The sequence below is a fragment of the Procambarus clarkii genome, chromosome 43 (genome assembly GCF_040958095.1).
Source record: "Procambarus clarkii isolate CNS0578487 chromosome 43, FALCON_Pclarkii_2.0, whole genome shotgun sequence".
NCBI lineage: Eukaryota > Metazoa > Arthropoda > Malacostraca > Decapoda > Cambaridae > Procambarus > Procambarus clarkii.
The window spans coordinates 10,709,905-10,733,275 of record NC_091192.1 but is presented as its reverse complement, the minus strand read 5'-3'; the positions used below and the strand labels follow the sequence as shown (position 1 = coordinate 10,733,275).

At 41.7% G+C, this 23,371-nt stretch overlaps 1 protein-coding gene across 2 annotated transcripts in view; it reads right to left on the bottom strand.

Moving 5' to 3' along the window:
* LOC123755718 (protein PRRC1) overlaps nucleotides 1-20,000 on the bottom strand; it is a 99,960-nt gene extending 79,960 nt beyond the window's left edge. Inside the window, exons 1-2 of one of the 2 annotated variants that reach the window (XM_069300040.1) lie at nucleotides 19,852-20,000; nucleotides 4,435-4,516 (exon numbers count right to left, since the gene is read on the bottom strand). In XM_069300040.1, the coding sequence (XP_069156141.1) occupies nucleotides 4,435-4,516; nucleotides 19,852-19,854 (85 nt within the window). In that variant the 5' untranslated portion in view covers nucleotides 19,855-20,000. Of the gene's footprint in view, nucleotides 1-4,434; nucleotides 4,517-19,641; nucleotides 19,775-19,851 lie in introns of those variants that run through there. The other variant, XM_069300041.1, reaches the window with a different exon arrangement.
* Between the last annotated feature and the right edge of the window lie 3,371 nt (nucleotides 20,001-23,371).

Below are 23,371 nucleotides of genomic sequence, written 5' to 3'. Positions count from 1 at the left end.
AGATTTTCAATAAAGTTTCTGGAACTTTCTCAGATTTTCTGTCAGTTTTATCATTTTAAATCCTTTCAGATTTAGTTTTTAGATCTCAGGATTTTCAGTGTTGAACTACTGATACAAATAGCTTAGTATTATATACAGTAGTATGTATTCTATATTGACACAGTCACAGTCATGTTAAGTAGAAATTTGTCAAGTTAACTGTACCAATTTATTGGCAAATTCTCTATGTACAGTCATTAAAGTTGTTCAAACCTCTAGATGTCTAAGAGTGCTCTTCATACACAACAGAAAGAAGGTAAAAATCCCAAACAAATGATGACTGCCACATTCAGATACCAAAAATAGATTGACTCTTTACAAGTACACACTTGAATATTTCTAGTTAGAGTATGTATGACTTTCACTGCAGTACTTGCATGATAATCCTTTAAACTTGCATTAATAGTTTCACTAAACACCATCTTCAGTCAACAGCAGAAACTGAGGGAGTGACTGTGATGATGGTAGTAAGGAAAGGAAGCCACACAATGCACCTGACCTAAATATAAGAGAATCCGAGTGCAACACCAAGAACGTGAATTTTTAGCAAAATATAATATTGACAATTGTATAATAATTACTTATTTTTATTATATAATACCCTTTTTATGCATAAAATTAAACTGTCATCCAATAAATATATCAGAAGAGAAAATTATCATACATTTCAGTTAAAATATAAAAGAAAAATAACTGAAAATAAATTTCTAAACTTTTTTTTTGCAGAACTAGGCATCAGCTCCTGAGCCCCAATTTGTATAATGTTGATTGCACAACACATTCACTCCTTGTCAAAACAAGAATATATTGTAATTATCCGAGTGTAATTACTTAAGTGTAGTTACAGGATGAGCTACCCACGTGGTGTCCCGTCTTCCATGTACTCTTTGTCGAATAACCCTATGAAACTACCGATGATTTTGGCCTCCACAACCCTCTCACTTAGCTTGTTCCAACCGTCTATTTGCAAAAGAAAACTTTCCAATATTTTTTCAGCACCTTTGTTTCCTTAGCCTGAATCTGTGTCCTCTTGTTTGTGAAGTTGCTGGTTTCAGGAATTCCTCTATCAGTTTGGTCAATCCTGTTAGTATTTTCTAAGTGGTGATCATATCTCCTCTTTTTCTTGTATCTTCTAGTTTTGGCATGTTTAATGCTTTTAGTCTCTCCTCATAACTCTTGCAACTTTTCAGTTCTGGAAGCCATTTTGTAGCATGCTATTGCACCTTTTCCAGTTTATGGGTGTGCTTCTTAAGATTTCGGCATCATACAACTGCTGCATATTCCAATTTGGTCTCACAAACGTCAGTGTGCACGAGCCACCATGATATTGACATAATTACTACCAACTCAAAATTGGGAATCCTGGGTTCAATTCCCAGATAGGAGAGAAATGGTTTGGCACATTTTTTTCACTTAATGGCTCTGTTCACTTAGCAGTAAACAGGTACTTGAGAGTCAGACAGCTGCTATGTTGTTGAATCCTGGAGGTCAGTAGTTTAACCTTGGGGGTAGGGGGGGGCCTCAATACAAGCCTAGAATACATATACTATATATATATATACTCTACATAGGATGCTTGTCTCTGACAAAATTAATAATTACAGTACCCTGTACTATAAAAATTCCATTTCTCATTTTTCTATTAACTCGACTCCTTTTTTTAGTATGCTTGCTTATAGGCACTATGTACGTACTTGGGAATTTGAAACATGTATATACAGTGGAACCTTGGTTCTCGTATGCCCTTGTTCTCGTATTTTTCAGTACTCGTACTCAATTTCTCCGAAAAATTAAATTCGGTACTCGTTTGCCTCGATGCTCGGAGTTTGTTCATACATGTATGGGTCCACCACGAGCATGACGCTTTAGTTTACTAGTCTCTCCCGCCTAGTGTTGATCACAATTGTATTCTTAGTGAAGAAATTCATTGTTTTTGTGCTTTTTTGGTTTCTGAACATAAAAGTTCATATTATACATCATGCCATAGGTTCCAAGAAAGTCAGTGGTAATGTTCAACCTAAGAAAAGTTGTGAGGATGACGATAGAGGAAAAACAAGAAATCATTCATAGTGAGACAATGTGATGTTTCACTACAGACAAGTGTTAAAACATAGGGAAAAACAAGTGTCTATAGACAGATTCTTAGTAAGACAAGCAAGCTGTGAGCCACAACCAGGTCCTAGTGGTATGCTTGCAAAACGTAAGATAGAGAGTACCCCAGTAATGACATCACTCCTGTTATAATGGGAGGGGACTCCCCTTCCAAACACCAGCACTCCTCTTCCTCCCCCTTCCTCACTGTCTTCCATACGCCAACAAGTCCTCAATAAAGGTAAGGTACCTAAGAGTATTATTTTGAATAAAATGTATTTTTAGTCAATATATTTGGGGGTGTGGAACGGATTAATTCAATTTACATTATTTCTTATGGGAAAATTCGTTTCGGTTTTCGTACTGTCTCTGGGAACGGATTAACTACGAAAACTGAGGTACCCCTGTATATACAGTGTATAATTAAAATGATGCATCATTTTGGATGCTAACCTTTTAGTTTTAATTATGTACTTTCTCTGGTGATTTGGATCCTACACTCCTTCACTGATCTATAGCTTTTAAAAGGTGAAATGTTACATAATTTTCTAAATTGTGATTAAGTTTGCCATTTCAATGTGCCTTCAAGACTCTCTATTTGTATGCATGTTTAGATCATTAGTTTAAATCAGACATGGGGCAACAACTAGCCGAAGACGCTTGCAAATACTGCGCCACAGCTGAATCCGCAAACAGCAAGGGGCAGAAGGGTGAAGACAACCTAAGAGCCAGGGCCCAGGCAGATTCCAGGGAGGAAGCAAGCACCGCCTGCCGATACGCAAGCCGGGAGTCATAAAACAGCGACAACGCATCCTGCAGGATCGGCACAAACAACTTCAACAAGGCAGACGACGAGCGAGCCACCAAGCCCAAGGCACCAGACCCAGGAACGGCCCCAAGCGCCTTCACATCCTCCCCAAGCCAGTCCGAAGACAGCTCAAGGAGGGAAAAAAAAGAGGCGCAAAGTCGAAGCCAAGAGGCCACGAGCACACAAGTCCTCAGCAACCTGTGCAGCTTAAAGGGAATGGACCTGCACAACGCCTACATCGCGAGGAAGGTCAGGAGCAAACAAGCCCTCATTGAGGTGCTCAAATTCTCCCCTCAGGAAAACCTGGACCACCGTCAAAGTCTCACGCCACTCAAGCGTGCGGGAACGACAGAAGGAATGCCACTCCTCCAAACCAAAAGAGGACAGTCCTCCAGTCAGGATGACTCCGAAACCTCATACCGGATCCAGTAGGGAAACAAAGATGAATCCATGATAGAGACGTAATACGGGTCACGCAGGAGGTATGCCACAAAGACCACACACACCACACCATGTAAGGTACGAGATTGAAAGCCGTACCCTAAAGTATCGCTAACAACATACCCGCACATACCCACACACACACATTTCTGGGCTCCCCCCAGAAATAGTTATATATAACATGTGAATATAGTGTAATAACAGCAAAAACACTGTTTGATTGATCTTAGAATATAATATACGTGTCACCATATATGAGCTCCATAATTTTGAGCATAGCGATATTCCATACAACTACATAAATGCCACACTTTTGAATAATATTGCAGCAAAAAAACAGGAAAGAAACGAATGAGTGACACTGAAATACAGTAATTATGAAAAATTATATTCACGAACCCGCCACATACAATATTTTAGTTTAGTTTCCCATGATCAGAGACCACATTTTAATAATGCAGTACAGTATAAGAGAGAAAAGAATTTGTTTAATTTTTTCCGATGCACCACGGGGATGTCATATTATAATGGGACGGAGTGTAGTGGTTAAGATGGACAATAGCAAACAATAATATTATAGCAGGAAACCAACCTGGAAATAACCAACCACAGGTCAGAGAACTTCCGAGATTCTGTGACAAATTCTCGCTCAACCACCAGATTACAGAACTCACTAGGAACGGACACACACTCGACCTGATCTTCACCAACAAGGAAGAACTAATCAGAGACATTCAAATCTCTGGGGTTTAAAATACAGATAGAAAAGATCATCCGAGCTAATGAGGGGGGGGGACCATTGACAAGCCGCCAGCTTCCTGTCCTCATCGAGGCCATTAGTATTAACGGCCCTCAGGTAAATTCAGGTAAATACTCAGACCACAAACTCATTGAAGTTCAAACTAACATTAATACCTGCAGTAGGTCCAAGAGAATCAACAAGCAATGCCAATTCCAGAGCACATCAGAGAATACATAGAAGTTTCCCAAGATGAAGTTGAAAAATTTCTCAAGGGGCTAGGAATAAATAAAGCAGTTGAAACAAAATTGCTCACCTGTAACAAGGAGGCTTGCCATCTTCTTGTCAACAATCTCAAAATCTCCATTGTTATCTTCCTGCATCATTGCTTTTTTAATCTGCAAACAAGGATTTCATGTAAATAACATAGTTTCAGTAATTAAAAAAATCTTGTGCCCATTTCATTATATTGAATCTCTATATACTGTACTTTTAACATTTTTTGGGAAAATGCCTATACTATCATAAATAGCTGAAATATCCTAGTTTTAATTTATTTAATTCAATATATTTCTTGCAATACTATATTTACAAAGTAATGTAACCCTATATTTCATTTAGCTAATGAACCCTACTGATGGTGTTGCTTTATAATGATACTGTATACAAATTATCACCACCACCACAAGCCAATTTCCTACTTTCATCGGATGGGTAGGTATCAGCTAGGAAGAAATTGGAGAGTAAAGAGGAAAAGAAAAATACAAATATCCAAAATACTGTATACCCTTCATCCATTTGCCATTTCATCCACAAACTGCAGCATCACATAAAACTACCACTATCACACTGCAACCATTGGCCTGTTTTGGGTTTCTAGACAATTGGCTGAAATTCCAGTTATCTGGTGTGGGACATCAGGATGGCCTCACATTCTCTTCAGAAGTCAGCATTGATGAGTCTCGGCAACAATTTCCATCTAGTTTTCGGCACGAGTTATCCTTTACATTCAAACTCTAGCAGCTCCTGGGCCATTTAAAATTGCATAATAATCCTGATGGGACAGATATGACTGAAGGTCCTATATTGCCATCTGTGCTGTTTGAGGCATTGTCGGTTTTGGGATACTTTACCTAGCGATGATTTCGGGGCTCAAAGTCCCCCACGGCCCAGTCCTTGACCAGGCCTCATTGTTGCTGGACTAGTCAACCAAGCTGTTGGACACGGCTGCTCACAGCCTGGTTGATCAGGTATCCTTTAGAGGTGTTTATCAAGTTCTCTCTTGAACACTGTGAGGGGTCTGCCAGTTATGCCCCTTATGTGTAGTGAAAGCGTGTTGAACAGTCTCGGGCCTCTGATGTTGATAGTTCTCTCTCAGAGTGCCTATTGCACCTGCTTTTCAACGGGGGTATTCTGCACATCCTGCCATGCCTTTTGGTCTCATGTGGTGTTATTTCTGTGTGCAGGTTTGGGACCAGCCCCTCTAATATTTTCCATGTGTAAATTATTATGTATCTCTCCCGCCTGCGCTCAAAAGAACACAGATTTAGGCATTTTAGTCGGTCCCAATAGTTTAGATGTTTTATTGAGTGGATTCTAGCAGTAAAGGCTCATCTACTATTGGATGCAAAATGTAAGGAAAAGTGGAAATCAACTGAATATCTACAGTATGAATAGTTTCATGCATTGAACAAGTTGAGTATGTGGTGGCCCGCCCCATCTGTCAATGCAAGAGCTCACTCAGTAAAACACACTACAGTGCATGAGCCAGAAACACTCAATGTTGAACTTGGATATCTAGACAATCATGTGTATGAATGTATGTATCAATGAATGAACGTATGCATATCATTGAAAGTATGAATATACATATTAATGAAAGAATGAATATACAGTATATAAACAAATAAAAAGCATGTACAGGTACTGTATTTGAATATACAGTATGTATCAATGAATGATTTCATCAATGAATATGTATTAATGAATGAATATATGAATATACTTATCAGTGAATAAATTTGTGTGTGTGTATCAACAAGAACTAAGGAAACTGTAGAAAGGCATATTAGCCTACACAAGGCAGCTCCTATTTATATCGTGGATATAAATAAGAGCCTGCTTCGTTAAGGCCAAAAGGCCTTCTACAGTTTCCTGCTCACCTACCAATAAATAGGTGCCCAAGAGGTAGCTTGTGCAGACAATGAGTCACAATAACGTGGCAGAAAAATGGTGAACAGACCACACACTAGAAAATGAAGGGACGACGACGTTTCGATCTGTCCTGGGCCATTCCCAAGACGATTATGACTCGAGATCAACTTGAGAATGGTCCAGGACGGACCGAAATGTTGTTGTCCCTTCACTTTCGAGGTAGCTTATTGTGGGGTTGCATCCTAGGGAGAGTTATTCGACCTTGGGGCAGACCTCAATCTAAGCCTAACAATGTATATACAGTATCCACTCAATTTAATGGCCTCTTTTATACCGATCTGCCGGTATTAACGACCGGTTTGGGAGACCGTTATCTGGAGCCTGCTATACCGGTCTGCGGTCGATATTACCGACGGTCGGTATTGGGTTTGTTGTGGCATCAGCATCCCCTCACATAGCGACCAGGCCACCGACCTGGATCGTCCATAGTCATATATTAAATCTTAATTTTCTTTTAAAATGATTCACTTTAATGAAGAAAATTGTAAATTATTATTAATAAAATATTTTGAAACAGTTTTTATTAAGCAAAATTCTTTGTTTTATTATTAAATACCTTTTATAGTATAGGCACTCGGTATTTTTTTTCCCACGGACCTAGAATGTACTCCGCCGGGCCATGTGTTCCCATTGTTTACTCTGAACTCGCGCGGCTAGCTTCAATTGTGAAGGATATTACTGTACTGTAATTGTGATCTTCTTTTTAATTTACAAAATGTCAAAAGTTACCCAAAGGAAGCGCCTGACGGTTGCACAGAAGCTGGAGTTAATTAAGAAACTTGATAAAGGATATTCTCATGCACGAGCAGCAGCAGAGTTTAACATCGGGAAAAGTACAGTAAGTGACATCAAGAAACAGAAGGATACTCTATTAAAATATGCCTGAAAATAAGTGTACATACAGTATGTACCCTGTATACAATATAAATAATCTTCAGCTTCATTAAAAGTAAGTCAATTTATCAATTTTATTATAGTATTACAAGATATTAATTGTTTTTTTTTCAACAAAAGCTACATATTAGTCTCTGCAAATGTATATTCTATCGTCAGCAGAGAATAGGTGAGCTCAAAATATTTCGTCTTGGCTAGCTCTCAGTGACAAGGCTCGATCGCCATTGTTATGGCATGGCCGCCACAGCGTGTGTTGTAACATTAAAAATACATTACCTGCACTGTTCAGGGTAAATCAAAACACATCTCTAAAATATTATTGAGAAAATATTAACTTGCTGATTGATACATGAAATATTTTGCAATACAAAGGAATGAATAAATTTTTTCCCACCCATCTGGGCTTGATCAGACCGTGTTCACACATCATCCATGCAGCAGCCAACAACTGGCTTAATCGTCGGTGTGGCACTAAATTGGAATGCAATTACACAATGAACTTTATTTAATTTTAGTTATACAGTATAAAATATATCCTACCTGAATGTTACTTGAAAAATTACCCGACCCGACTTAACTTCGGAAATAACGGAGCTCCAAAAATAACGACTAGGGCTCAGCCCCATATAGGCCGTTAAATTGAGTGGATACTACTGTATATACATTGGCTGCCTGACCCTCAACACAATGAATTATTACTCAACATAATCAGCACTCAGAATTATAACAAACTCCAATACAGTACTCCATCACTTAGCACCCTTACTACAATCCCTGAATATTTCATATATCAAGTCACTGCACACACAATCAACTGTACTTTCTATCTATAAAACTCTGAACAGCAATGCTAAATCTTGATCTCAAACACTTCCATAACCACCATGCTGCGCCGAGTTTATTGTGAAATTCCCCCTGTGCGCATGAAATCAAGTCTTCCCAAAAAAACAGGGTTGAATGTAATGAAACGCCATTTTCTGGGTGAGCCCCGGAAGCTCCCAGGAGCTTATCGGGGCTAATGTATGTTATATTAGACAGGGACATTAGCTAAGGAGTTCAGACCAACCAGGGACCAGTGCCAGAACCTGACCTCTTCAGAGAGGTTTCAGGGAGCAATAGCCCTGGAAAACCCCCTTGTGGTTGGGGTTTTCCTTATCTGCCATCAACTGGGGTTAGGCACCCAGAAAGGTAGGCATAACAAAACAAACCCCACATGGTAAAAAACTAAAACATAAAACCAGAGAGTTAGAAACTCCCTACAATCCCAAGGAAACAAGCAAACATCACACTTTAATGCCGCGCCGATCGTCCGAGCAGCCCTCCCCGCCCCGAGAGGGGGAGGGGGGAGCCCCGAACCTCACCACGACAGCTGCCTAGCATCAGTTCGGAAGCTAAGATTCAACCAATGCGAAAAAACCACCGATCGGTGGGAGGGAGGGTTGCCAGGGAGCCTCCGGGGCTCACCCAGAAAATGACGTTTCATTACATTCAACACTGGTTTTCTGTGAGGAGCCCCTACGGCTCCCTGGAGCTTCATACCCAAAGAGAAAGAAAAGAAAGGGCTGACCCGGGAGGCGGCCCCCACAAATTCCGCAAAGCGAAGCCGAGACAACAGGCTTCTCTTTGCGACCCATGGCAACAAGAACGCACAACAGGAGCAGACACGCGCATGAAGAATGGGCGGCCAGGAACCTGTGCGACCCTCAAATCATTGCGCCCAAAACGAGCCCTAGACATCACCAACACAGCAGCGAAAGCTGCAAACGTCCGAACTGCACGGGCGCAAGGATAGAACGCAGGCTGGATGACTTAAAAACTCTGTGGACGACCTGGGAGACTCAAGCCCTGAAACAGAGAACGAGGGGAACCGGATCAACCCAAAGTGCATCCCCAGACACGGTACGCAGGTAACAGCAAAGGAGAGCAACCAGACAACACAAGACGCACCCCCGGCCGAACCAATCAAGCATCAATAACCCAAGGACCCCTCCAGAAATCAGCCGTCACGACCGTCGCCAGAAGGACGGAGAAAGGCTGCAAATGCACAAACCTACCACCAGTACCAAAGAGCAGAAACCTGAACCCAAGGGGCTACCACAAACTGAGAAGAAGATAAGAGGGCATCCCTGATCAAGGACCGGGACGGCTCAGGCGACGCATGATCAGGCCGGAGGTGAAACAAAACACTAGAAAGCGTATGGAACAGGGCAGATGTGACGTCCACCCCAAACGCAAGCTGGAACGGCTCCTCTAGCGCCTCACAAAACGAGGTGAGGCGCTAGCGGTGATACTAAAGATGGTGATACCTGCGTCAAAATACCAGACGCAAAGAGCCGAGGAGAAGGCCGAACCAGTCACATACAGGACCGGTCCGACCTGCCGAAAGAAGCGGAGCCGTGGGATACGCCCCGGGTTCGGACACCTGTCAAGCAGCATTTGAAAATAAAGCTGGGCCGGCCACCAAGGGACCTTGAGGGCTACTCTCCTTGTGAATGGACTCCAACCGAGCCAGAACCCGAAGCAACAGCTGGACCGGGAGAGGAGGAACAGGTACCCCCACCTCAATCAGTCCTGCCGAAAGGCATCCACGATGAACACCCCGCAGGCAGGTAAGGGCGCCACATAGAATGGGGAACGCCTAGAGCACGCCGACTCGAAGATGTCCATGGCCATGAGTCCATACGTCCGGCAGAGCCAACGAAATGAGTCGGCGACGACTGGCCAATCTGCGAACAGAGGCATGAACCGAGACAAGCTGTCCGCCAGGACGTAGGTCACCACCCGGACATGAACCTCACGGTTAGCCAAACCCTGAGAATCCAGCAAACGAGCCACTCGAAGGGATCAACCCAAAAGGTCAACACCTAAGAGAAACCCTGTGGTTCCGACAAAGAACCGCCAGAGAACAGTCTGAATGGAGCTGGATGGTGGAGCACCGAGTGACCCTAAACCTCCAAAGCGCAAACCAGACAGCCACGAACTCCCAAATCGTGCTGTGAGCCCGACAGACGTACAGACCCCACCATCCAGGGCCGACGTGGTGAGCACTGGTCACAAAGCCAGCCGAGTGATGACCTGTCCATGAACTCATCGAGCGAAGGCTCAGGGAGGTGCCAAGCCACAGAACCCCGAAAACCAAAAGAGGAAGCTGGTGACGCAGCACCAACACAAGATCCCCGGAGGAGGAACCGAACGATTGCAAGAGAGGCGGAAGGGGAATCCCCGAAGGAACCAAACAGATGCCGAAGCCAAACCCGACCCTGCAGGCAGACCAGCACGTCGAACTTCAGACTCCCGCACAACTGCTCGAGCAACCGCCGAGCAACCCTGGACCCCCTCATAAACAGCCGAAGGTGGGACCACAGCCGCAACAACACTTCTGGAGGGAAAGACAAGGAGCAGCCCAAGAGCCCTAAACAAGACCAAGACAGGTCCGAACCCGGAACGGAAACAGATGGAACGGCCTCCAGATCACTAGGAAACTGAACTCGGCGATCTGGAAAGAACAACACCCCTGGTGAGCAGACAAGTGAACCGATTGGGAGCCCACACCAGCCAGTCGTCGAGGTAGGCCAGACACCGAATCCTAAGCAGACTCAGACAGGACACCAAGATCTGGTAAAGATGCATAAACACACCAAGTGCCAATTACAAACTAGGGAAGGCAACAAAAGCGGCAAGCCTGAAGCCCCACCACCAACTGTGCTAGTCTTGGAAAACTGAAGAGGAACGTGCCAAGAAGTGACCTGGAGGTCCAGGGCCACCATCCAGGCACCCAGCCCCAACAGAAGCTGGACCAGAGACAACAGTCCACCAATGTTGTCCACCAATGAGGGCATAGAATCCAGGGCGCAGACTGAACAAGTCCAGAAGAACCGTAGATACGCCAGGCCCGTGTCTGCATAGAGCAGATGGGAACCCTGGAAGGATGGAGCGGATCGACCACGTCAGACGCACCCACAAAGATGACATGACGAAGCGCTGAAATTGTTCATGACTTTTGTTAGGCCAAAGCTAGAATATGCAGCGGTTGTGTGGTGCTCATATCTTAAGAAGTACATCAACAAACTGGAAAAGGTGCAAAGACACGCTACTAAGTGGCTCCCAGAACTGAAGGGCAAGAGCTACAAGGAGAGGTTAGAGGCATTATATATGCCAAAACTAGAAGACAGAAGAAAAAGAGGTGATATGATCACTACATACAAAATAGTAACAGGAATTGATAAAATCGATAGGCAAGATTTCCTGAGACCTGGAACTTTAACTTTGGCTCGGTTGTCCAGCTCTTCCTGCTCGGTAGTCGCACCCGAGATCTTCCCGCGGCTCCGCCTCTTCTCGGCTCGTTTGGTTCGGCTCTGCCTCGGGTCTCTCACTTTCTGTTGGACAAGTGGCTTCGTTGATGGTGTCCCCACCTGCGTTCTTCTTCTTGGCGGCAATATGGGGGTTTTTTGGTGGTCCTTCCTTTTTCCTTCTGCCCCTTCTTCGGTTCTGTGTTTTTGTTGGCGTGGTCTTGTCCTACTCTTTTGGGGGTTCGGGGCCATCATTTTGCCACATACTGTCGCCTCGTATCGTGCGGCGCTGGCGGAGCCACTTCGGCTTGCTTTCGGTATTGAGGTTACTTCTGCTCTGTTTAGCATGCTGCCTCGGGTGTTGTTTCATCACCGGCCTGCTCATGCGCTGCTTGAGCGGTCCTGGTCATTGGACAGAGTGCTCTTATCTTCTCCTTGGTTTGTTATGGCCTCTTCGGTTCCGGTTTGTTTCTCCTGGGCTCTTTTTTTCTGTTGGCCTTGGCCTCTGGAGGTTGGGTTGGTGAGCTCCCTGCTCTCCTCCGGCGCAGGAGTTTTCTGCTCCTTCGGTCGTGGCGCTGGGGTTGTTCTTTACAGCAGTCTTCTTCTTTTTGGCGGAGAATGAGATGGCTGTTTTCCGGAGGGGTCCTAAGTTGTTCATGCTTGGTTGTTTTGGCCGGGGGGGGGGGGGGTGCTTCATGTTTGGTGTCCGATGGAGGCCCTCCACCGTTCCTTGCGCGCCACGGCTTCTGTGTCCCTGGTTTCTGTGTCCCTGGTTTCTGTGTCCCTGGGTCGCGCTTTGGGTTCATCCGGTTTCCCTCCTTCCCTGTTTGTGTGTGCGGGTCTTCCAGGTCGTCCGCAGGATTCTTACGGCTAGCCGGCATGAGGTCTCTCCCCGTGTCCATGTTCGCAAGTTCGCGGCTCTTGCCTCTGTTTTTGGCGACATGTCCTGGGCTGTCATTCGGGCGTGGGGTTTTTTGGAGGTCGAGCAGGGTCCTGGCTGCTCGTTATCTTGTGCGCATTCCTGGGCCTAGTCATGCCTGTTTTGCTTTGGATCGGCAATTGCAGCCGTTTCTTGACTTCGAGTTGGGGAGAGAACGGCGACCGCCTCCTGGGTAGGTCCCTCTACTTTCCTCTGTGGGGAGTTAGCTCCGGGTAGCTGAAGGGGTTCCCGTCTTAAAACCAGTGTTGAATGTAATGAAATGCCATTTTCTGGGCGAGTCCCAGAGGCTCCCCGGCATCCATCCCTCCCTCCGGTCGGCGTTTTTTTTTTTTTACGTTTTTGACATTCAGCCTCAGAACTGGGGGTGGATAGCCGGCGCGATGGGTCTGGGGCTCCCCCTTCCCCCTCCCGGGGAGGAGGGAGCTGCGCGGACAGCGGCGCGGCGACGTGTGACGTCATGAATGTTTGCTCGTTTATTTTAGGGGGAGTTCTATCCACTTGTTCGGCTTGTGGTAGCGATTTTCACCAGAATAGGGGTTTGTTTTGGGACGCTTACCTTTCTGGGTGCCTAACCCGGTCGATGGCAGACATAGAATGCTTCCAACCACACGGGGGTTTCTATAGGCCATTGCTCCACTTGCCTCTTCTGAGGGGGCCAGGTTCTGGCTCGTGGTCCCCGGTAGGCCCATAGAACTCCATACACATGACTGATGCCAAAGTCTGACATTAGCATATCAGCCTATTAACACTTTTGCGCACCCGGCTAAGGTTAAAAAAAAAAGCGCGCGGCGTTTTTGTCGCTTAAGCGTCAAAACAAAAATGTGTATACTCTTTTTACTCTCCTGACCTTAGTTCTCGAGCTACGTGTTTAATTTTGGTACCAACGTGTTCGCAATAAAATTCTCAAGAAGAACATCAGTAAAAAAGGTCACGAAAGGTATAGGGATACCAGCACCAAATAAATAACTACGTAGATGACTCGCCGTGAGCGCCCAACAGCAACAAAATGTTTTTACTCTTGGGATTGTTATCACCTCCACACTTGTCCTACAGCGTTAATTTTGGTATCAATGGACTCGCAATGAAATTCCCAACACAGTGATATGAATATAAACGTAGAATAATGGTCGCAGCCCACCCGCAAGAGTGTGGGAAGTGGCGGAACTGTTACCCGGTATCGGTGACGCGACGACACATGTGCGATACGGCGCTTTGAAAGTTTATACTTATTTCACTGTCCTGACATTATTATTCTATGTACGTCATTCATTTTTGTGCCAATGTGTTCGCAATAGAATGTTCTATGAGCCCGTAGGTAAAAAAGATCAACAAAGCGTAAGATAGAATAGCGCAAAATATAAAACGACGCTGGAACATATCAGTGAGCGTCAAACACACACGAAATGTTTTTACTGTTGTTATGTTTGTCAAGTTTATACTTTGGTGCACACCGTTATATTTGGTTGTACATTGATCGGAATAAAATTCCCTAAACAGACATATGCATATAATACATGATATGGGGGAAGCATTACCAGTATAAACGGCTAAAGTCACCCACCTGCAACCCGTTTGGGACACTCGTGCAGACACACGCTACACCCAAAAAAAAAATCTATGAAGGTTCGAGTCTACTTACTGCAGTTTATGTGATACAGTGTTCATTCTGGTATCAAAATACTCGTTTCAGTTTGTAGTTCATGCGATTTTAAGAATCAACTGAATCGCTGGAGGTTCAACATTTGAGTCAGAGTCATCTGACAAAACCGTCTCGTCAAAGGGCAGTGTGTCAGACATCTCGGGTTCTGATTCGGTTGCTGCTTCAGCTTGAGGTGTTGAAGTGAACAAAGGCCGCCTCACACCAGATGTTCCGGGAGTTTGCATGGCGTCAGCATAGGCAGGACCTGTGTCATCATTTATATCTGGAGCGTGCCGCAAGTGTTGAGATATTGTTGCTGTTTGAGGCCAATCTTCCGGGTCCCAGCGCAATAGGGCCCAAATTGCCACCTCGTGGAACTGTAGCAATGTTAGCTTTTTTTGATCAGTTGTGTTGTATTTGTACAAAACAAAGGCATTATGCAATGCCATTTGCAGGAAATAAAACGTTATCTTTTTGGTCCACTTGTGAGTTTTCCTGGTAAAATGGTAATACCATTTGATCGAAGTGGTCCACACCTTTCATGAACTTATTGTACCATGCAGCCTAGTGGTGAGAAAGAGAGCCTCATGGCGAGCAGTTTGAAACAAACCCAAAGTAAATCGGATTAAAATTGAATTTTATACAAATATTTTTTTCAGGACATCATTTTATGTCCACATTGCAGAAGCGGGTAGATGAAACAGGACTCCAGGTTATGTCCTGATCCACAAAGTGTTAAACTCCGGGAAGCCTCCGGGACTCACCCAGAAAATGGCGTTTCATTACATTCAACGCTGGTTTTTTTTGCTATATTTAGAATGTGTCCCTGGAAAATTCAGCTTGTTATTGATGAGGACACCCAGGAATTTACCATCAACTTTACCACTGATTTGTATAGTTTATTCTTAGATTAATTTCATTTGAGGATTTATTACCAAACAAAATATAGAAAGTTTTGTCAATGTTAAGGTTGAGTTTATTAGCAGTTAACCAAAGATGTACTTTACTTAGTTCAGTATTCACAGTGACATTTAGAGCAAGAGGGTCAGGACTGGAGAAAATGAAAGTAGTGTCATCAGGAAATAAGATTGGTTTGAGGTGTTGAGAGGCATTTGGAAGGTCATTAATGTAGATGAAAAAGAGGAGAGGACCAAGAATGCTGCCCCGTGGAACACCAATGTTTATAGGTAGTGTAGGAGAAATGACCACTGCATTACGCAGGAAAGAGGAGGATTTTCTGATGGGGAAGAAAGACATTTGCACAGCGCGATCCACAGGCGCTGTGCGAGCAGCGCAAAGGGGCCTATATAAAGAGGGGAGGAGAGGTCATGCGCTCTCTCCCACTCCCGTGACCTTTTCATGTCGCTTGGACAGGGGCATTATTAAATGTTACGTGTTTAGGCATTATATATGCTACTCTAAATGCCCCGATTCTCCATGACAAATATGGTATGCATTTGCCTTACTTTTACTCATAGATAATAAGTATTCAATGTTCTGCAGATCTTGATTTATTTAGTTCCCGGCTATAAGCATACTGTATTAATGTTATTACGGGGGTTCACTTAAGTTGATGTAGTGTACTCAAAGTTATACATGTCTATGTTATGCAGTTGTAAAATATACAAGTTATAGCCGCTTCATTAACATGTTCCGTTAATGAAGCGGCTATAACTTGTTATAGCGGCTAACATTTACTTGTGCTACTAATAAATAAATAGGCCCCCATGCTGTTGGTGTCTTATTTTTTTCCCCTGATCAGAAAAAGGAATTATTCACAGAAACATACTGTAGCCTGTCAGTAAGGTAGGACTGAAGGTATTGCAGTGTCCTCTGACTCCATAATGATGTAATTTAAGAAGAAGATTTTGGTGGTTAACAGTGTCAAAAGCCTTACATAGGTCCACAAATAACCCACATTTATTCATTTGTACAAATGTACACATTTGTAAAAATAGTACATTTGTACAAATAGTACATTTCAATTGCATTATCTCATCCAAAATAAAACATTTTGTGTTTTGCTGTTATTGAAAATTATATATATTAAATTTTTTGTGCCCATCACTATCACTTAAATTTTGTATATCAATTAAAATAAAAAATAAAATAAAATAAAATGTTTATTCAGGTAAGGTACATACATTCAAGAGATTTTACATAAATTGATAGATTTATAGATAGAGCTAGTACATACAATGCCTAAAGCCACTATTACGCAAAGCGTTTCGGGCAGGAAAAACTTTAATGACTAATACTTAATACAAAATGAGTATAAAGAATAAAATGTGTTGAGAACAAATAAAAATAAAGATAAAAAGGGGGAAACATGGCTGAAAAAGCAGCACAAATACAAATAGGTCGACAAACAGTGTTGTTTAAGCAAACAGACATGGGTTGACAATAGAGGGGTAAGGTAGGTTACAGGGAATTTATTAGGTAGTGCTTCGTTTTTATCTTAAACTGGTTGAGAGAGGTACAGTCTTTAACATGGTTGGGAAGGTCATTCCACATTCTGGGTCCCTTGATTTGTAGAGCATTTCTAGTTTGATTAAGTCGTACTCTTGGAATATCAAAACTGTATTTGTTTCTGGTGTGGTGCTCATGGGCTCTGTTACAACCTTCAATGAAGCTTTTGAGGTCAGGACTGGCATTACAGTTCAGCATTTTATATATGTATAATACACATGAGAGAATGTGCAGTGACTTAATATCTAACATATTCAGAGATTTGAGTAGGGGTACCAAGTGATGTCTGGGGCCAGAGTTGGATATTGTCCTAATGGCAGCTTTGTGTTGAGTAATTAGAGGACGTAAATGATTTTGGGTAGTAGAACCCCAAGCACAAATACCATAGTTGAAATATGGATAGATGAGGGAGTAACAGAGCGTCACCAGGGCATGGCAGGGTACATAATATCTGATCTTAGAAAGAATGCCAACAGTTTTTGAAACTTTTTTTTATATATTTAGAATGTGTCCCTGGAAATTCAGCTTGTGGTCAATGAGAACGCCATAGAATTTGCCATCTAATTTGTTACAAATTTGGTATTGTTAATTCTGAGATTTATTTGATTAGAGGATTTATTGCCAAACAGAATATAGAAAGTTTTGCCAATGTTAAGGGTGAGTTTGTTGACAGTTAGCCAAAGATGGACTTTATTTAGTTCAGTATTTACTGTGGCATTTAGAGCAAGGGGGTCAGGACTGTAGTAAATGAAGGTTGTGTCGTCAGCAAACAGAATTGGTTTGAGGTGTTGGGAGGCATTTGGAAGGTCATAAATGTAGATGAGAAAGAGGAGAGAGCCAAGTATGCTGCCCTGAGGAACACCAATGTTGATGGGTAGGGTGGGAGAAATTGAATTATTCACAGAAACATACTGGAGCCTGTCAGTAAGGTACGATTTGAGGTATTGCAGGGAGTGTCCTCTGACTCCATAATGATGTAATTTAAGAAGAAGGTTTTGGTGGTTGACAGTGTCAAAAGCCTTACACAGGTCCATAAATAACCCAACAGGGAACTGATTTTTATCAAGAGCTGCATGAATGAAGTTAATCATACTAATAAGTGCATCGTTAGTGCTTTTTTTGGGTCTGAAGCATATTGACAAGAGCTAAGTATATTGTGTTTGGCTAGATAAGAGTAAAGCTGCTTGTAGATTAGTTTTTCAAATATTTTTGACAAGTTAGGCAGGATTGATATAGGTCTGTAGTTGTGAGAACTGTGAGATCACCACATTTGTGAACAGGGGTTACTCTCGCTTTTTTTAGCATATCTGGAAAGGTTTGGAGTTCAAGTGACTTGTTGAAGAGCAATGCAATAGCAGGGGCTAAAGATCTGGAGGCTTTTTTGTAAATTAAGGTTGGTATCTCCTCAAGGGCACTAGACTTGGTTTTAAGGGAAAGGATTATCTCATTAACATAAGTGGAATTAGTAGGCTTTAGGTACAGATACTGTGGATAGTTACCTGTAAGAAAGTCCTTAATATCAGTACTGGAAGATGGAATATCATTTGCAAGGGATGTCCCAATGGAAGAGAAGAACCTATTGAACTCAATAGCAGAATCAGAGGCTGAAAGCTGACCATCGTTATTGTATTGAATAGGAGTGTTGGTTTGTTATTTAAAATCTTCTTAGATCCCAATATCTGTGAAATTGTGCTCCAAGTTTTTTTAATGTTGCTCTTTATTTGGGTAAATTTATCTTCGTAGTATTTAGTTTTGGCTCGTCTAATTATTTTAGATAGCAATAACGAGTAATTCTTTGAGAATTCTCTGGAGACGGTTCCTAACCTATACTACTTCTTAAGGTCATGTTTTTTTATTAATGGATTTAAGTATTCCCTTTGTAAGCCAAGGATTGTTAAGCCTTTTGGTTGTGACTTGTTTCATAAGCATAGGACAGTGGGTGTTATAAAGGTTGAGAGTTTTTTGAAGAAAAGATTGCACTGCTAGGTTGATTTTACTATTTTTTTTTTTTTTTTTTTTTTTTTTTTTTTTTTTTTTTTTTTTGAGATATATACAAGAGTTGTTACATTCTTGTACAGCCACTAGTACGCGTAGCGTTTCGGGCAGGTCCCTGGAATACGATCCCCTGCCGCGAAGAATCGTTTTTTCATCCAAGTACACATTTTACTGTTGCGTTAAACAGAGGCTACAGTTAAGGAATTGCGCCCAGTAAATCCTCCCCGGCCAGGATACGAACCCATGACATAGCGCTCGCGGAACGCCAGGCGAGTGTCTTGCCACTACACCACGGAGACTGTAAATTGTAATTAATAGTAATTGATAATTACTATTTTCTTTAACAATTCACATGTTAGTTTAGTTCATATTTAGTACTGATTTAGTACATATTTAGTACTTAGTCCTCATATTCCAAGAGTGTGACTTAACCAAACTAGAAATGCTCTACAAATCAAGAGACCCAGAATGTGGAATGACCTTCCCAATCATGTCACAGGCTGTACTTCTCTCAACCAGGAAGTTTAAGAGAAAAACTAAGTACTACTTAATCAACTCTATGTAACCTTTCTTACCTCCTAAATGTCAACCCATGTCTTGCTATTTTCAAACATTAATGATTGCTGACAAACTTGCATAACTGGTGATATCTTCCAGATATTTACCCGAGGGCCACAAATACTAGTGGCCTCGACAAGGACAAGAAGCCGGCAGCTTGTCAACAGTCCCCCCACTGGCATAAAGGTATAAGGTACAAAGGTATAAACTTGTACAAAAACATGTATTAAAAAAACTGTAGGGTCTGTTTAGTTAAATTTACTAAATTTATTATTTACTTTAGTTAAATTTACTTATGCTGCTTTTTTGTATTAGTACAAAATTAGTGCAATTAGCATACAAGACTAGCAGTTAGCATTAACAGCAAGGACAGCTAGTATGTGAATAGTGAGAACTAATTCCTCTTGTCGGGGACAGGAAGCCTGTACTTAGGTTTATCCAAGCCCCCCTCCCCCCCGCCATCAGGCCAACAATACTGCCTTTCACCAAGATGCAACCCACAATAGTTGTCTAATTCCCAAGTACCTGTTTACTTCTAGGTGAACAGAAGTATCAAGTGAAAGGAAATGTGTGGAGCCATGTCTCTCCTACCATCCGACGTAGACTACTGTGCTACAAGAACACAATAATGTCAACACGACAGCGAACACTAGGTGTAAAGAACAAACAAGCAGTGAGTTTGAATATGATATAAAGTTAGTGTTGACAGTTAGTAATGAGTGAGGTGGACATTACCATGTGTGAGTGTGGTGGACACTAGCGGGTGTGTGAAGGTGTCCCCAGCAGCTGGTGTGGACGCAGCTGACGTGACAACAACAACACACAACTCTCTCCTCACACCTCAACCAACAACCCTAAGTCCTCTCTCTCTCTCTCTCTCTCTACTCATTTTATTAATATAAAAAATGTGTATATTCGAGCGATAACAGAATATAAACGAACTGTAATAAGAATGAAACCAAATTAAACTTCAGTAAGAGAAAATGGAGCGGTGAAGCAGCAGTAACTATCCAAACTCGCACTGTATCTTATGCTATCCACTTCCCCAATATATGTGCCAAAGCCATACAACTTCGCCATTGTAATCATTGATATCATTTTATATCATGGTTCTTATGTAGAACGCAAATTTTACCACAATGTACCTAGAAATAATCCTCAAATTATGCTACAAAGTACCTGTTGATAATACTCTTTATATATAATAATAATACTCTATATATATATAATATATATATATATAATATATATATATACTCTATATATATATAATAATAATACTTATATATGATAATACTCTATTAATACTAATAGAGCAACATTAAAAAAACTTGGAGCACAATTTCACAAATATTGGGATCAAAGAAGATTTTAAATAACAAACCAACACTCCTTTCCAATAACGTTGGTCAGCTTTCAGCCTCTGATTCTGCTATTGAGTTCAATAGGTTCTTCTCTTCCATTGGGTCATCCCTTGCAAATGATATTCCATCTTCCTGTACTGATGTTAAGGACTATCTTACAGGTAACTATCCACAGTCTCTGTACCTAAAGCCTACTAGTTCCACTGATGTCAATGAAATAATCCTTTCCCTTAAAACCAAGTCTAGTGCCCTCGAGGAGATACCAACTTTAATTTACAAAAAAGCCTCCAGATCTCTAGCCCCTGCTATTGCATTGCTCTTCAACAAGTCACTTGAACTCCAAACCTTTCCTGACATTCTAAAAAAAGCAAGAGTAACCCCTGTCTACAAATGTGGTGATCTCACTGATGTTAACAACTATAGACCTATATCAATCCTGCCTAACTTGTCAAAAATATTCGAAAAGCTAATCTACAAGCAGCTTTACTCTTTTCTAGCCAAACACAATATACTTAGCTCTTGTCAATATGGCTTCAGACCCAAAAAAAGCACTAACGATGCACTTATTAGTATGATTAACGTAATTCACGCAGCTCTTGATAAAAAGGAGTTTCCTGTTGGGTTATTTGTGGACCTGCGTAAGGCTTTTGACACTGTCAACCATCAAAACCTTCTTCTTAAATTACATCATTATGGAGTCAGAGGACACTCCCTGCAATACCTCAAATCTTATCTTACTGACAGGCTCCAGTATGTTTCTGTGAATAATACAATTTCTCCCACCCTACCCATCAACATTGGTGTTCCTCAGGGCAGCATACTTGGCCCTCTCCTCTTTCTCATCTACATTAATGACCTTCCAAATGCCTCCCAACACCTCAAACCAATTCTATTTGCTGACGACACAACCTTCATTTACTCCAGTCCTGACCCCCTTGCTCTAAATGCCACAGTAAATACTGAGCTAGAGAAAGTCCATCTTTGGCTAACTGCCAACAAACTCACCCTTAACATTGACAAAACGTTTTATATTCTGTTTGGCAATAAATCCTCTAATCAGATAAATCTCAAAATAAACAATACCCAAATTTGTAACAAATTAGATGGCAAATTCCTTGGCGTTCTCATCGACCACAAGCTGAATTTCCAGGGTCACATTCTAAATATATCAAAAAAAGTTTCAAAAACTGTTGGCATTCTTTCTAAGATCAGATATTATGTACCCCGCCCTGCTCTGGTTACTCTCTATTACTCCCTCATCTATCCATACCTCAACTATGGTATTTGTGCTTGGGGTTCTACTACCCAAAATCATTTACGTCCTCTCATTACCCAACACAAAGCTGCTATTAGGACAATAACCAACTCTGGCCCCAGACATCACTCGGTACCCTTACTCAAATCTCTGAATATGTTAGATATTAAGTCACTGCACATTCTCTCTTGTGTATTATACATATATAAAACGCTGAACTGTAATGCCAATCCTGACCTCAAAAGCTTCATTGAAGGTTGTAACAGAACCCATGAGCACCACACCAGGAATAAATACAGTTTTGATATTCCTAGAGTACGACTTAATCAAACTAGAAATGCTCTACAAATCAAGGGACCCTGAATGTGGAATGACCTTCCCAACCATGTTAAAGGCTGTACCTCTCTCAACCAGTTTAAGATAAAAACTAAACAATATCTAATAAATTCCCTGTAACCCACCTCACTCCTTTATTGTCAACCCATGTCTGTTATTTTATTTTATTATTATTATATTTTTTTTTTAATCAACACTGTTTGTCAACCTATTGTATTTGTGCTGCTTTTTCAGTCATGTTCCCCCTTTTTTTTATCTTTATTTGTATTTGTTTTCAACACTTTTTATTCTTTATGCTCAATTAGTATTAAGTTCTAGATATTAATGTTTTTCTTGCCCGAAACGCATTGCGTAATAGTGGCTTTAGGCATTGTATGTACTAGCTCTATCTATATATCAATCCATTAATGTAACATCACTTGTATGTATGTACCTTACCTGAATAAACATATTTATTTTATTTATTTATTTTATTTACTCATATTTTACTATAATGTACCTGTAGCGAGTAAATTATCCCAATAATATACTCGCTCCAAACTCATTAGCCTAATGAGAGAAGCAAAGCTCTTATTAGCACTAATTATAGAACTCAAACCTTTCCCTACTTACAGTTAATATTATTTCCAACCTTTGGAGAACGATGAAGTGTTGTCCAAGCAGCAGGAAAAGCGAGTAATTACTTTACGGGCTATTTATGCCCGTGCCACCTCTTGGGTGGCTTAATCTTTATCAGTCGAGTAATTACTAGTCTACTTTCAAGTGTCGTTTAGAACAAACACTTGATAGATACTGTACCGATTCTCAGTGCACTCAACTCGCTGTCACACCATTGCTCGCAAGTGTCATCTGCAAACTTTTATATACTACATTCGTCCAAATATATATATATTCTCTTAATGTCTGTGTTTATTGTCACCGTACTTTACGTAACAACAGAACCATTACATTTGTGACCCAGTGAGTGAAAAGAACACCTAGTCGCAAACTAGAACTTCGTCGTGGATTTATCTACCAGGTTTCCAGCATGTACGCAGATGAACCAGAATTTTGTTTCATGCAGATGGAGGCTATTTTCGACCATCATGAAATTACGACTGAGAAAGCCCGATATGGCTGTACCCTGCCAACACTTCCCTCAGAGGCTATGCATACTATACTTGTGTATATACTACACATACTACTACTACTACCTGGACTATTGTAGTAGATTAGGTAGTAGTAGTAGTAGTAGTAGATTAAGGACCTGCCCGAAACGCTGCACGTACTAGTGGCTTTACAAGATTGTAAATACTATGCT